This window comes from Lipophrys pholis (assembly GCF_963383615.2).
Source record: "Lipophrys pholis genome assembly, chromosome: 9".
NCBI classification, from domain to species: domain Eukaryota; kingdom Metazoa; phylum Chordata; class Actinopteri; order Blenniiformes; family Blenniidae; genus Lipophrys; species Lipophrys pholis.
In genome coordinates this window covers 16528572-16545741 of record NC_137639.1, presented here as the reverse complement: position 1 = coordinate 16545741, position 17170 = coordinate 16528572, and the positions used below count along the sequence as shown (strand labels likewise).

At 38.4% G+C, this 17170-nt stretch overlaps 1 protein-coding gene across 2 annotated transcripts; it reads right to left on the bottom strand.

The window, feature by feature from the left end:
• Window positions 1–9552: 9552 nt before the first annotated feature.
• Window positions 9553–14443, bottom strand: LOC308115164 (beta-2 adrenergic receptor). Of its 2 annotated transcripts, none has more exons than XM_080472543.1 (2): window positions 14089–14443; window positions 9553–11419 (listed from the first exon to the last, which is right to left on the bottom strand). In XM_080472543.1, exon 2 carries the CDS (start codon window positions 11383–11385, stop codon window positions 10351–10353), a length of 1035 nt encoding a protein of 344 aa, XP_080328669.1. In that variant the 5' UTR covers window positions 11386–11419; window positions 14089–14443; the 3' UTR covers window positions 9553–10350. The 2 variants fall into 2 exon arrangements, with proteins under 2 accessions (XP_080328669.1, XP_080328670.1); XM_080472544.1 differs by having other exon boundaries at window positions 14257–14443.
• Window positions 14444–17170: the final 2727 nt, after the last annotated feature.

Sequence of the window (17170 nt, the reverse complement as noted above, 5' to 3'; positions counted from 1 at the left end):
ACTCCGCCAGCTTTCTCCCGCAATCCAAATACATGCCTGGTCGTTTGACTTGTGAATCTAAATTGTTTGTAGGTGTGAGTGTGTGTGATTTCCTGTCTCTCTTTGTTAGGACTAATAGGCTATCCAGTGTTTATCCTGCCTACGCAAATATGGATCGGCTCCGACCCCTCGAGTCCCAGAGCTGCATTAAGTCGTAAAGAAGACAGATGAATGTGAGCACATATGAGTACTGTTTCTTTTAAAAAGCACAAGAAAACTTATGTAGTGTGGTACATCCCTTGGCAACAAAGAAATTCATTGATTTTCTCACAGGAAAGTCTTCTTATTTAAACAAGCCAGACAATATGATATAGACGAAGAAACACTTGGGTTAAACTACAACGTTAAGGGTTTGTTGTGTGTGTATTCCTATATTAAATACACAGATGTTTTCCACACAGAGGTGTCTCCTCTGTAAACTGTAATATAGTGCAAAGGCACAAAAATACAAAACCAGGTGCACCTTTATTAAATTATTTATTGAATAATACAAAAACTCTTTTTTTCCTTTATTCACATTTATATGCATGGAATTTAGTTATTTTTTCGTCTGCAACAACTTGTTTAATCTTTATACGACCCTATAAAAACTCACTTCAAATGAGATGGCTTTACATATATATTATCAAAATGTAAGTTCTGCTTCTGGCAGCAGCTGATCAAAATCAAAACCGTCGGTTGTAACGTTCAATCATGTATGACTGAAACAGAAGTGAAAAAAAAGGATGGTAGCCTCTGGCTGAAGATAGTATGTTTAAAGCATGCATACACTCTCTCACGGTAATCTTCCAAGTCATCTTCAGGATGTCCGGGTTTCATTGAACCTGGTTCATGCACGCACACCTGCTCGCTCTTTTCTTGGGTTTTTTTGTCACTTATCTGAGTGGAAATGTGTTCGAGGCAGTGAAGAGAAATCAGTTTGCATCTCTGTATAGTGAGCGCATGAGCTCGCGGCACTAAATTAATCATACAAAAAAGGAGCTTTTAAAAAGACATCAATCCCGTAATTGTTTTAACCCCTCTTTTATCTAATTAATATTAAACTACAGATAAAATTGACCAAATCTGATCAAAACTAGTCGCAGCTGGTGTTGCTTGGAGCAGCACTCAGGTCATAATTAAACTGAGCGACTGATTAGGCTGATTGCCTGTCTACTGACGTTATTGAACAGCTGCGTTCATTCCCTCCAGGTAAGTCCGCAGCAAGTTTATCAATATTCATCTTTATTGGATTTTTAATGTCAGGCTTAATCCGCAGTGATTGAGTCCACTCGCATCAACATCACAAACGACTTTTCAAACTTGCTTGTCTGAGTCATGAGCACACGTTAACCCCTCGCATTTCAGGCTCTCACAATATGGTGCAGTCTATCTCAACAGATGTGTATAAAAATAGTACCAAAGTGAAAGAAATAATTAAAAACTCATAAACCATTATGAACGATGAGCATACAACTATTATATTCCCCAAGTGTGAAAGCACTCATGATCCAGCCATCTTTTATATCGCTTTATGCACCTTAGGGTCACAAGGCGTGGGAGCCAATCTCAGCTGACTGACTAAACGCTCAGGCTCAGTTTGATTGCATGATATCCCTTTTTCACTGAATAGGAGGTGACAATCATAGAAGAAAACCACGTCATCTTGTGTGTTATCTACACAGAAGCCCAGTGCCTTCAGGAAATCAGTGAAGTAAAGCAAGAGCTATGGATTACTAAAGCATTTATGTGCATTGAAAAAGTCATGTTTGCTCGTAGACGGAGAATATGGTCCAGCTGTTTATCTCCTGCACTGGTGTCGCTTTGTTTGTCAGGCCAGTTTCTGCTGCATTTCTATTGGTGATTAGTCGCTGAAGCTCCCAGCAGTGGTCAGGCTGTGTGATGTAGTGAAGTGGTGGTCATGACATTTCCAACACAGTGAGAAAATGATCCCAGGCTGTCTGTCCGTATATGGTGGTGACATTGGGCATCCCCGAACCTGCCTCGGTGACCACTGATTCAAGCATCAATCAAAAATATCAGCACTATTGATCATGCAACAAACTGAAGAAAAGGGTTGATAGAAATGTTATTGTTGCCAAAAGACGTGTGCAAGAATGAGGCTGACACTGGTTACGCCATTCACCTGCCTGCAGCTCCCTCCGCTCTCAGGGGAATGAATACCAAAGCCATACTGTTGAAGCGCTGCAAGAAATCAGCCTCAGGCAGAGTAGAGACAACTCAATGTAAGAGTAACCATCCTGTAATAAAAACATCAATGGAGACTTGAGTCACCGAGGAACAACAAAGAGAACAAGTTAAATCAAACTAATTAAAAGTCACTGAATTCAATACAAGCTGCTGTACAATGATGAAGGAGGGCCCAGGACTCTGACTGACGCATGTTCAATCCCGGTAGAGCCAATAACTCTCTTGTGAAAATGTCTGTGAACAACATGCTGAACTTCCAAAGGTCACACAATTAAAACCAGTGACAGGTGAAGTCAGTCACAAGTAGTAGTCGTAGCTGGGACACATTAGGTATCAAAGCAACACTCCTATTTTGAAGGCGATGGATTGGAATCATTAAATCGTCAACAAAGGACAAAATATGATGAGATTAATGGATAATAGTAGCTTTGTAACATGTTGTGTGGAGTGTCTTCAGTTGGTACCTGAGCTGAATAAAGTCACATCCTGTCTTAGGAGGTGAAAGGTATGAGCGTCTAAAAATATTGATCAAATGATTTTTACCAATTTGCCTGAATAAAGGTGAGAAGTGTTATTGAAAAATCGTTTATTTTATTTGAACCCGCAGAGATAAAACAGAGTATTGATTAAAACATGATAAATGTGGTGAGGTAAAAGCTCAAGCAGACAAAAGCATAAACTTGCCAGAGTATAGAAACGTGACCCATTTACACACAAATTATTTGCGCAGATGAGAAGCGAAGGTCGACCCACATGATCCCACAGAGGAGTCACTGAAGCGTAACTTTCACGTTGCCTGTGGTAGAAACAGTCTCCAAGCATACAACGTTTCTAAGATCATTAAATTGATGCAGACCAGTTTAACGTCTGCGTTAATGTCAATAGTACAGATGACGTGCTGGCAGGGAGAAACGGACTCTTTCAGATTCAGAACAAAATACGACAGATCTGGACAACAAACTGTTATAAAATGATATGAATCAAATCACACACCAGAGAAAGCCAATGTGTTTTTCATAAACAGTTTTGATGAACTGGACCAATTATTGGACAATTAAACCAAATACTGTTAAAGAAAACCATGGACTAAACCCATTAACAATAATTGTTCCCAATATACCGATGAACAGCATAGGATTAAAAAGGACAGTGAAGTATAGCTGAAGAAAGTCGGTCGACAGTAATTCAAGGTTGCACTAGTATTGATGGTCGGTTTTCGTATCTTGACCATGATTTTCGACACACCTCTACTGTATGCCAGGTACATACTATACCACCAAAAGAAACAACTGTATGAAAAAGGTACACTCGCTGCGGTTCCTGCTTTCTTAATCACACATTCACATCATTTTGTTTAAATTGAAGGCTGAAAAAATGAAAAATATTCATTCAAAATATTTCTTTTCATATGGGGATTTTCAAAATATGGACTGAAAAATAAACCGATTTCAATATTTGTTCCTCTATTCCAGATGTTTAATGGAATTTGTCTTTATTCTACTATACATCTCAGAAGCAATTTGAAACAACCTCCGTTCACTAGTCTCTACTTATTTAAACAGGAAGTGTGGTAATGTTGATAGAATGGAATAGCATATAAAATAGAAATACTTGTTCATCTCAAACTGCTTTAAATTCAAAGATAGTTGACATAATGCAGAAGACACTTCAAAAACAAATATGTATACAGATATTTATTCTATGGATACTCTTTTTCCTCACCTGCCTCCCTCTTACAAGAAATCCCTGAATAGTTCCGACACTGGGTGTTTGAGTGAATACGAGTGTCAAAGTGACACAACATAGCGATGGTTAAAAAAAAGAATGTTGTGTAAACACTATTGCAGACCAAGTGCATCCTTCAATAAAAAAGCAATACAAGTGGCTACTTGCAGCAGCCAAATGCACCTTTCCGTATTATGAAAAGGTTCCAGGAGTGGTTTTGGGAGCTTGACATTAAGTGCAGGTACAACAATGATTTGATTGAGCATTTGTGAGATGTGCTGTAAAAACATTTTGGATACTCGCCGTTTTCACCTCGTAACTTCCACAACTGCATAGAAGCTGCTGATGTGGGCCAGGTACACTAATAATAGATTGTAAATTCGACAAAGATATTAAAGGAGATTGTTGCTGATTTCAGGGAAGGTTTGCATTGTGGTAGCTGATCATTAGTGACCATGCCACTAAAATATTCTGCAGCATCTCAACTTAAACATCCCAGCTCTCCACAGGAAAGTACAGCAAAGCCTCCACTTCCTGCAGAGGCTGGAAAATGTAAACAAAGTGCTCAATAAGAGACAAAGAGAAGAGCATTAAACAAACAGATTGCTTTCTTTCAGCAGCATAATAGCTCTAAAATCAGAAACATGTTGGCGCAGAGTGATGCTGGCTGAGTAATTAATTCATGCGTTTGTTTCTCTTAGACTGAACAGTTGTACTTATCAGGGATTTCAAATAACTGTTTATAAAGACTTCAATTGATTTAAAATGCTATAATGAGAGTACTGATGGGAACTTGCAGGAGAGATCACATCACTCCAATATTAGCTTCTCTTCATTGGCAGCAGAATACTCAAGAGTGCTGCTTACTTCAAGTTCCGAGAAGTTCTAAAAGTAAATAGAAGGGAGAAGTTTCAGTTATCAGGCTTCCTGGGACCATTTTCTAGTTTAGACTGCAGGGAGACACTTCCTTTCTTTTCCATCTAGCCAATAGCTAAAACTTAATAGTACTGATAAAGAAAATACATAGTTACTGTTTTATTTATCAGTAATCCTGATGTGAGTGGGCTCAGATTGCTGGATTATTTGTAGTCTACAAATTATAGTTGAGATATTTTTCTACCTGTCATCATGAGCTGAATCATTCCCCTGATCAAGGATGATATCAGATGAAAGATGAAACTTGTGGTTTCAACATAGGATTTCTGCACGGCGCTGGAATTGAAATTCTGCTCATAATCACGAGGGAAGATTATTGAGCTGTTTGTAGCCGTCAATGTCAACATCTCCCTCATCATCGGAAAAAAAAACGCTCTATGAATGAGAAGTTGCCGCATCTGACGAGTTTTTGCAATCAACGTTTGGAATCACATGGACTTTGCAGTCCCACTCGGATGTGGTTTAAGAAGGAGGGGCATTGTTTGTTACTAGTTTGGCCAGTCAAAGTCAGTCATATATCTTCTATATTTCACATTATCAGTATCAAGGTAGGAAGGGCTGGCTGTACACCCTGAAGAGGTCGCCAGTACGTTAAAGGGCGAATTGCCACATAAACCCACTTTTACACCTATGGGCAGTGCAGAGACACCAGGGAAACTCAAATGCATGCATTTTGTACTGTGGGAAGGAAACTGAAGCATCTCAATAAAACCAAACTAAGAGGTATTTGTCCAGTAAATCATTACGTCATGATGTGGCTCTAGTATCAAAATGCATATCTGACTTACATGGAGGTAATGTTGTATTCTGAGTGTCTAAACCATAAGAAAAGCTTTAGTCACACTGTAACTTTGCTATGTTATAATATGAAGTAATCCATATTTACCTGAAAGAATAATGCCACCCCTCTTCATAATATTACCATATAATATGCAGCATTTACAAATTTACAAGCAGTTAACTGCACTATGTATAAAACTGCTTTTGTATTACCCCAAAATACATAAATTCCAATGAATTAAATAAATGAGTTGGACTGTGTCAACACAAACTCACACTAAATCAGGTTTTAATGATTTCTTCAGTAGAGCCACAGGCCTGCAACAAGACTTCACAATACATTATTTACACCCATAAATAAATGGAATATGAAGCAATTATACTGGCATGCCAATCCAAGGCCTAAGTCCATCAGAAAAAGAGAAATAGCCGAATCTATAAAATGCAATTGTAAAAGGTTGAGGTAAAGACCTCGCTTATACCGATAAAGGTGTTTACATAGAGACGGAATGACTTCAAAGGCGAAGGCAAATGTAATTGCCTTTTACGAATGAGGGATAATATGTCTTTGTGGTCTTCACGCATGTTTTCAGGACCCTTAGTGAGTTCCAGAGGGATTTTTGTGACGCTGTGAATAACATGAGACTTCCATGCATTGAGCAGGTTGGACTTGGTGGCGTAAAAGACGCCTGTTGTTAAAGCATCTACAATTAAAAAAGATTGTACTTTTCGTCTTGCTGTAAACCTCGTGTTAAATCGGCACGAGGCTGGCCAACACTTTCTGCTTCATTTGTCCTCTCTTCTTCTGTCCTCGTCCTTATTTTTAGATTTCAACTTTCAGCCTCTTTTTACATGGCTAAAACCCACTCCAGTGTCACTCAGTGGGCTGTATTAATATTGAAGTCAAGGACAGTGACAGTGTCCGACGTCTCACTCTTTCTTTCATCTTTTCTTTCTGACTGTGACCTTTTTCCTTGTGTCACCGCATGTTATGACTCACGGTTGTCCATGTGTGCTCAGGATGTATTTAACAGTGGCAATTTATCTTGTTTTTCTTTCTTCTTCCATGGGTTGCTTCAGTTTGATAGCGGCATTTCAAGGACAACCGTTACCTGACAAGACTGTAAAGACGCCACAGTTTGAGCAAGGTCATGTTTGAGAACCAATTAAACTGTACTGGGAGTTTCTGATTTAAATTGTTTTTTTTCTTTATGGTGAGTTGTGGTTTACTGAAGCAAGACAAGAGCAATTTCAGGTGTGGAATTATTGTTTTTTTTAATATATGCAATAACTCTCGCACACGGACACAAGTATCAGCCGGATTGTGTCCTTGAGCAAGACAACACTTCAGTGATTTATTCAATGATTTATTTATTCATATCTATCTCTATCTATCTATCTATCTATCTATCTATCTATCTATCTATCTATCTATCTATCTATCTATCTATCTATCTATCTATCTATCTATCTATCGATCTATCTATATATAGATATATATATAGATATATATCGATATATAGATATATATATATAAAATTATCTTTAGAGGTTACACATCAGCAGGAGAAATATAATGGTCAGAAGGATGCCATTTCCCAGTTTATGAGAAAAAAAATCTGCAATAAAAAAAAAAAGGATTGGGACATAAACCTTTCAATTGTTTTGTTAAAAAAACACATTTTAATAATTTAACATGTATTAATGTTAATAAAGACATATCAGAATTATAAAATAAGCTTTAGTACATCAGATTATAAATAAAGACCCACTTAATGCCTTTAACGACTTTGAGAGGAATTATGTTCATTATTTCCGATGGATCTCTACATTTATCAACAGTAATACTTTATATTGTGAAAGAGATAGGAGATAAGTAAATATGTGAAACAAACGGTGGGATCTCCTACTTTGCCCCACAATTGTATTGCAATGAATACAAGTGGTATCACTTCTTTGCATATTTGCATATTTAGAAATAATATATGATCATATGAAAAGAAACACACCTGTTTATTATGCATTCTGTAATTATATTATTATATTTTCTGTTCTCACCCCTTGTTTCACACTTTTTGATGTTTTGATGTCCCTGTTGTCTAAACTGGCATAGAGAGTTCTAAATACTGTATTATTATTATTATTATTATTATTATTATCATCATTATTATCACCATTATTATAATCTACTACAGAGTGGGGAAGGAAACTGGTGCTCATGCTGCACATGCACGCAGGCATACACACGGGTTGCATTTAAGAACATTAAGTTACTTGCTTATTTTTCTTCCCATGCATTAGGATTCGATGTGGCTATTAATAGATTGAGTTTTTTGTGTTTCTCTGTACTTTCCAGAGGATGGGCTTTGGTTATTATGTTCATCCCCAGGCTCACGAACCTCTTAACTAATACAGAAACCAAGCTGAAGAAAAAAAAACACTGTCTGAACTTTATTCAGCTCATGTGTGCTTTCAAGTGGGATCATTAGGTTCGATTCTTGGAAATGAGAACCCTGGAACATGTCACAAAAAGTAAAAAAGTGGTTCAAAGTGGTTTTTAATCTACTTTGTCTATTTGTTGATGCTTAACACAAATTTTACATGTGTGGCAAAGTAATAAATTCCTCCTTGGTTCTTATTTCTGCTTCTCATAATAGTGTGAACTGAAGTGCTCCCTTGTGACTGAGCGTGATCACAAAAGATGTATATAGTCATTGCGTCATCCTTCTCCTCCATGTGGACTGAATGATGACAAAGACGTGTCTTCCCCAAAGACCTTGATGCGGCGCTACCTGGATAAAGGCTTTACCCAAATGTTTCTTTACTCTATAAAATGGGGGTTGTAGTTCTTCTATAGAGAGAAGAAAATAATTAAAACTGTTTTTTTTGTGCAGTGTCTCTCTAAAAGATTTAAAAGTGGTCAAGGGAGAGCTGTGTGGCTGCTGAGATAAATACCAACATTCTAAACCACTCTCAATGTTTTCATGCTGAAGATTATCATCTTGTCACATCACAATACAAGGGATATTGAATTTCTGTCCAGTACCCTTGAATTTGGTATATTACACACTTGGAAAAATTGGTAGCATTGGCAACACTGACAGAAAATGAAAACAACTAGTGCTTTTTCTACACTTTGACTATCTATCAGTCCTTGTTTGGTTGGTTTAAGTCATGAAACTAACACTCAGTCTTCAATTGGATTGTGTTTGAAGCAATGTTTGTAATATTGTGTGAATTTCTGAGACTTGGGAGTGCCACAATGCTGCTTTTTTCAATACTTATTAGATTTTCCATCAAAAACTCAGAAACTACTTTAACACGAGACCTGAAATACTATCGCCACTGTGCAGGGCCAAGCCATAACTTGTATTCAATTCTGTTCAATATGAATGTACAGTGTATCTTATTGATAGCTACTGTTTCTGTCAGTCGAGGTTTTGCATTTCTTTTAATATTTGTTTAATATTTGTGATTTGTGCCAAGCGTGAACTACATTTACTATGAAAATAAAGCTTTCATCTCCATATTAAAAGCAAAGTAAATACATTGCATACATGTTATACACTGATTTTGATTTGATTCATAATTTCTCATTAATCCATGCTGGTCATGGACAACTGTCGGACTGTACAATACTGAATGGTGGGCTGAATTTGACAGGCTGCCACACCTCCCATGAGAGACGATAACGATTACATCGGCAACTGATACGTATAGTGTCGCCACTGACCTCAGGATGTATATTTCTGGAATGTGGGAGAAAGTCTGACTACCTAAGAAAACCAAGGCGGGTACAAGGAGAACATGCAGACTGCACACAGAAAAAAAAGCAAAAAAAAAAACTTTCATCAATGCAAAAACCAAACAGATATAGTTTTTCTCGGGTTTTAATTGATTGCACTCAGGTCAAACAATCAGACTGAAACAGGCCTCAGTTATTTAACATAGCAAAGAATACACAAATCAGCCATAACATTCTGGCCACATGCACATTCTTAAAGTTCCCCCTTTGGTGTTTGAACAGCCCAGAATCATTGAGGCAGACTGTGCAGTGGTATCTGGCACCGAGATGATAGACGATCCTTTAATTCCTGTGCGTTGTGAGGTGGGGCCCCCGGTGGGATCAAGAGAATCAGCCTGAATGAATCTAAGTTGCCTGTTGTCATTTCACTGCTTTTTGTTCTTTGGACTGCCAAAAACCCCACAAGAACTGCAATTATAGAGATGTGAAGACCCAGTCATCTAGTCATCACAATCTGACTCCTCTCAAACTCATGTTTGCAAATTTCTTTCTGCCTGTAACATGTCACTTTTTTATGAAAGAATGTTCACTTCCTGCATAATGTGCATACTCTACCACTCACAACCAATGCCATGATGTGTTCATCAGTTTAACCAAGAGTGGTTAGTATGTTATGGCTGATTTTTGTATGATAAATGCCCACAGTGGGGGACATTAAATTCCAACATTTGTGATTTGAAAACACGCCATGCTTTTCAATGATGTAAAAACAAATAAAAATTCACAACAGCAATCCACAGGACATGCAGACACGTCTCTTCATGAGACTCACGATGTGCCGAACAAAGAGTTTGTACGACAAACAAACATCTAAAATATATAGTCCATCTCAGGTTTGTCGTCAGCCTTTGGTTTGTTTTTATTTTTATTCTTTTTCAAGATTTGGTGATATTTTTTCTTCGAAAAGGCATAAGCAGTTTGTGCGCGCGAAGCCTGAATTTCTGATCCCACACACTGTAAATAATGACATTCCAGCAACTGTTTGTGGCCAAAATCCAGAAGGCAAAAAAGGAAAAGTTGCACCATATATTACCCAAAACGTTCCCAACGACAAAGACGGCGATGGGAGTGAATGATGCAGTGAAGGCAACGGTTAAAGTCCCAATGGTCTTGGCAGCTTTAATGTCTGAGAAAGTAGGTTTGGTGCTGTGTTGGCATTCAGTCTGTGCCAGGTGTTTTCTGCGCTTCGAGTGCTGTCTGATGCTGGAAAGCGAGATGATGTTAATGACCACGGTGCCACCGAGGAGGGTGAAGTCAAACGCGGGGAAGAGGAGGAGGATGTTCCAGGCCTGGCTGGGGAACTCGCCGATTGTCCCCAGGGCGTAGTTGCACATCCGACTGCAGGAGTTATACTCCAGAGCAATCTCATTGCTGAAAATCATTGGAGACACAGCCAGGAAGAAGCTCCCTACCCAGGAGAGAACAATCAGAATTGTGGTCCTTTTACGAGTAATCACAGAGCCTTTGTGCAGCGGCCTCAGCACGGCAATGCTCCGCTCGATTGTCAGCAGGAAAATGGTGGTGATGGACACCAAGGTGCACCCAGCAAAGATCGGCCCAATTATGTTGCAGGGATGGAAACTGACCGATTGAGAGTTGTATGAAGTCCACTCTGGTCCAGAGTCTGTCAGCATGAGATAAACTTCAGCGTAGACGGACAACGGCACCACAAATATCCCCACCGCCAGATCAGCCACTGCCAGGGAGGCCTTCAGGTAGCCCTGTGGTGTGTGGAAGTGCTTGGTCCCCAGCACCACCGCCAAAGTCACCAAGTTCCCGAACAAGATGGCAAAGATCAGGAGCACCATGAAGACCACCATGAGGATCTTGTTGGTCAGAGTACAGCAGCACACAGTGCAGTGTGCCAGTTCAGTTCTGTCCAGCATGGTTGCGGCGCTGGATTCAATCATTTCATCAATGGATGCAGCACATTCACATCATGACCTGAAACGAGCCCAAACAGAAAAATATGTTAAACCTCAGGTGTTTGTGAAGAAATCATCATCATCATCATCATCATCATCATCATCTTTATCATCATCATCATCATCATCATCATCATCATCATCATCATCATCATCATCATCATCATCATCATCATCATCATCATCATCATCATCATCATCAGGTAAAATAATCAACCAGTCCTGCTGCGAAGCTTTCACCCAACTGACCACTTACTTCTTACTTTTTTTTACCCTTTTATGGCAAAGCGACCATTATGCCTTTCATCCATTCCTAACAAGCTGACAATCAGTTGTTCTCAAACCTTCTGCACTGTGGACTATATGAGAAAACGTTGTGCTGTCCAAGTGCTCCAATGTGAACATACAGTCATGAATGCTTACTTGATTACATATGAAGCCACACTTTTTAAAGCAGTAACTGTTATGTCAGTCATTGCCAGAACATTGCAAATCACAGTAGGATTGTTTATTTAAAAGATAATAATAATAATTTTGATGATGAATTTCAAAGTTTGTATGTCTTTTTGAGATTATTTTTACTATTTTCATATTAGAAATGTTCTAATTGATTTCATTTTCAAAAAGTATAATTTCCTTTTAAGTTTTTTATGAATCCAATGAGAAGCTTATCGAGATGTTTCAAATAGTTTTAGCAATATATACTAAAATATTTTCACACTTTCCAAGGGCTGTTATTGCATATCAGTGCCAGAATGTGTTGATTTGTTGTTTATAAAATCACACAAGTAATTCATTTTTTAAAAATATCCTACAACATCCTTACATTGTAATTATTTTTCTAACCATAACCATACTATTTTGGCACAAAACAAGGAAAAATACTTTAAGTAAATAGAAACCGATTTGCAAAACACAAACCATCAGAATAAAAGGCTGAAAGGTGCACAGAAGAAAAACACAGATAAGAAGATGTGATTTGTTTAAGCGGCGTATGTCATGGTAATAAATGATTGCTGCAATTTTATACATTGGGTAGTTAATTCAGCTTCTTTTTGACAATTTTATCTCTAGTTTTTAGCGTCTAGCAAATGCTGACGTCGCGATCTTTCTCAGTAGCTGCTAATCACTCCATAACTTTGCTAAATAATTGGTACGAGATGTTCAGACCTGATGCACATTTAATGCTTTGCCACATGGATGGGACCCATTTAAAAAAAAAAAAAAAAAGTACCACCTGCCTACATCTCCCCAACCAGACTTATTGCTTTGACTGTGTAATTTCCTCTATATGTGCAGAGATGTGTTTGAAAGCTCATTATGTATTTATATTGTTTGTTTTATTGTCTAATGATTATGCTTATCATAGTCAGGTTTTTGTTTTTTTTATAATTTGGCATAAAAGAGTGTGAAATACTATTACTTCTACTATTACTACTAATAATTCTTATTACTATTGTAATAATTGTGATTATTAGAATAATAATTATGATTTTATAAGTGGAGTGATAAACTTGCATACTTATAAATCATTAATTTTAGGATAGTAAATATCCAAGGCCACATGACCTGCAGTCAGCATGTACATGTCAGCATGTACTTGGAATCATTTGGCGCATGGGCTTCACTCTTGGTCGCGCACGTGATGGAGCAGTACGCCGAGTGATGGATGGACGGATGGACCGATCGTGGGACCAATAGGAGGATACTACAACTCCAGCGCGAGGAGTGGTGACATCATAATCTGATCGGACAACAACAGCAACAGCTGCAGTAGTAAACAAAACCCATCTGACTCTTGCGGTGACTCTAATCCACAATCAGGCAGTTTCTTGGACATCGAAGTTTTCATCTTTATATGAAAAAATCCCAAATAAATTCATGCACAGAAGTCAGCCTGATTTCGTCTTATTGGGTTTTGACGGTGACCACAGCGGACTGAATATCAGAATGCACCTTGACACAATTAGTCAGTTTTTTCATCCGAAAGTCCTCCAGACTCATTAGAATGACATGCATTTGAATTTTGCAGGTTTTTGCGGGTAAATCCATGTATTTGCCAATTTCTCAAGATGCAAAGAAAACATATATGTTTTGCATGATCAAAAACGCAATTTCCTATAGGAAATATGATAAGGTAAATTAAAGTGTTCTTTTTATTTTATTTCGTTTTTCAAAGAAATGCTGTATTTAGGACATCTCTGTTCAGAATGTGAGTATCTACAGACTACTGTCATTACTTATTCCGTTTTTCGATTTCAGTTGTCAAATCCTCAAGGTTCTTTTGTTGAAACGCGCTGTCAAGTAGAAAATATTCTGGACTCAAAGAGATGCCCATAAAAAAAAGAAGAAAAGAAAAAACCTGCCCTGCGCGCACAGATCACTGCTGACCAGCAAGTCTCGTGCGTCTCCCAGGATGTCAAACATACAATTACCTTCAGGCTTTTGACAGAGTCACTTTAAAATGCATTTTTACCGAAAAGTGCAATCTTTGGTTGCCGTTAGTTGGAAGAAAAGCCAGAAACGCACGCGTCTTCCAGGGTTTTAGCGCATTTTCAGATTAATTGAACAGATCTTCAAAGCCGAATTCCAAGTTTTACAATCTATAATTGTAATCACATTTTCACCTTGATTGAGACTGATAATCACGATCAGAATGGATTAGATATCACCCTTAATTTTACTCACTGTCAGCTTAATATTCCTCTCAAGACGCAGAAGTCAGCGGTCCGTAAAGCAGCATGTTCTTCCTGGATATCTACTCAGCAGACCTCCTCTGCTGCTTTAAGCATTCCGTGGTGGTCGAAATGAATACAAACAATGAGCCGAGTCCATTATGAGAACCGGGAAACTCACTTTCCGACGTTGGTACACGGATGGGAGGATGGATCTGCTGTGCCGGACGCTGCGCTCTGCTCCGCTGCGCTCTGGAGGAACTGTTTAAGTGTCTCCTCCACGAGTTTCTCCATTGGTTGAGGATGCTGATGACAGAAGAGTCCACCGCCCGTAACATAACGCCTACTGCACATCGGGACTGGAGCATGAGGGTGGTTAGCCTGTGAATAATTTCGCTGTGTCCAAGTGGTCCATTTATTTATCTGACTGCGAACTCTTGTTGGAATGTATTCCCTTGGAGCTCACTATTTTCTAAAGGTCCAATTTGCCCTGTCCGCCCTCTGTCTTCTATAAATCTGACCCCATCAGTTCCGCAGTGTTTTCACTCAATCCTGGTCCAAGCTGCAAAACATCTCTCACGTCATCAGTTTGAAGTTTGACAGTAAAGTTCACACTTGTTTTCTCCACAGTTAAATTACTTTTGTGACATTTACAAATCCTGTAAAAAGCCCCGTAACATTTGAAAAAAAATAAATAAAAAATTCTGTATTAAAGCACATCTTCAACTTGCTATATTATCTATTCCCGAGACAACATCTTGAGGAGTTCCATTATTTCTGAAGTCAGTTTTATGTATCGATTCAAATTACAGAAGCACGAGATTATGTGCAGTATAGAGTACATAGAGTGAAGGCAACCCATGTAACATTGATTTTTTTTCCCCTCCTCAAATCCACATAATAACTTATATAGAGAGCCAACAACAACAAAACCTGAAGTGATAATATCCTGTTATTGCGAGGAACAGGCTTTTCCTTTGACTTATGGTATAATTATAATGTGAAAAACTATGATTGGCTGCATGGTGGGCCAGAGTTTTGTACTCTTACAAGGTGGAAGCCTCCAAGTGGCGCCTGCCAACAGGTACAGTGAACTGCATCCAGCCAAGTTGACGACGTGTTTAGAGTTACACGTGTGAGCTTCACTTGATGCACTGGACATGAAGGCTCTGTTTAACCTATATGGTGATAGATTTGAAAGACATTCATCGATATGGTGATATATTGTAAACATTTTGACTTCACAGCAGAAACATCCCTGCTTACAATTAGATTTTCTTTCTGTGTGGAGTTTGCGTATTTGCATGGTTTCTCCAGGTTCTGTCCAACAGTCCATCATCTTGGGTTAGCAGATACCCAGCCACACTTATCTGCTGATGAATGTGGATATATACTATAATACTTTTTTTGTAGATTGTGACCTCTTGAAGTTAACAACCATGCTATAAGTATGGTATTTCAGACATAATAGAAGTACTGTGATGGGCAGAAATCTGTTTATCAAGTTATGCATATTACAAATCTTAAACCTTCAAAATGTCTGTAAATAGAAGAATTACTTCCTGTAGTCATTTAAAATGTCAGAAAAATTTAAAGATTATGCTTACAATAAGACATAATGGACCGAAGAAGAACAAAAACACAGCAGTGTTTGTAGTATTTTAATGTGTAAAACTAAATTTTCCTGCTTTGTCATGATTGGTTTTGGTTCAATAGATTGTAGATAGGCAGTTCTTTTCACAACTATTTCACTAATTTACAACACTGTGATTGGCATTATTTTGTAGGTTATAAGGGAATATGGAAGCAACCATGTACGGTCGCTTGAAGTGTCATCTCACAGTGAAGCAAAAAGCTTGTCACACTCACACATATGCAATAAAATGGAGTGAACAGTGTTAGGCACAGCTTTCTGAATCCATTTCTAAAGCTTTTGAGTCAGCAGTCCCCTGCTTCTCTTTAGCCCCTTTCCCCCCCCTTTACATCTTTTTCAGAAACGTTTTTATTCACTGGAAGCTTCGGAAAGAGTGTGGTGTGTCAAACGGTGCATGTGCTGTGTGCTGTAAGAGTATCATGTAACTGCAGGTTTGGCATCAGTCCGGCAGTGGACGTAACAAAACAAAAGCATAATCTCGTGCTTCTCCGTGTGTGGTGGGTAATCCTTAATCCAGGGGTCATGGCGGGCAGCTTGGGTCTGATGCTTTACATCACAGCGTGGGATGTGTGTTCCTGGAGCTTCACTCTGCCGGCCGGGAACATGAAACATGTCAACAAGTTCATTTTGATACTTCATCTATCTCAATGTATATGAGCGGCGGGATGGATTCTCATGTAAGAACCAGAATTCTTCCAGTTTCTGCTTGTAAGCATGCAAAGGCACATTTAGATATTACAATACTGTGGCAGTCGTCAGCGCCGTAAACTAGATGAAGCAGTGTAGAAGATGGATGGATAGAATATACAGTAAGAGAAATAAGGCGCGTTGTAGTAAATAGTTTAGGCTCTCCGGCAGTACATTGGGTTAAATCTTGACCTTAAATGTGGGGGACCTGAGTTTGCCGAAGGAAGAATCAAAGGCCTGCAGCTACTATCTGGAAAATGCACTATTTGTGAGGAAACTGTTTTTGCATTATTTTTTCATATATTTTACATTATAACACTATAAATATAAAATTAATTCCAGGTTTAATGCTGATGGATTTAGAAGGTCTTGTGCTTTGCCCACTGATATGTTATTTGATTATTTTTATTTTTATTTTTTTTTAAAGTTTGCATGTATTTCTCAAGTTGCAACGGCACTCCCATCAGGATTTTGCTGAGACAGCCAGACTTCAGAGCTCATAGCTCCAGTCTAAGTTGTTATCCATCAAGCAGCCTCCACGTTTTTAGGCTCAAACAAATCATTTGAATATCAGAGATGAAAAATAACATGAAGTCCCCCCGCTCCAATGAAGAGACAAACACTATCTAACAAACACTCCGGCTGGGTTTGTTTTCCATTTGTTGCTTTGGTTTGTCTGTGTCAAATTAAATCAGATGGATCCTGTGATTGTTTCTCTCTGACAACATGCTCTTTAATAATATCTCGCAAATTC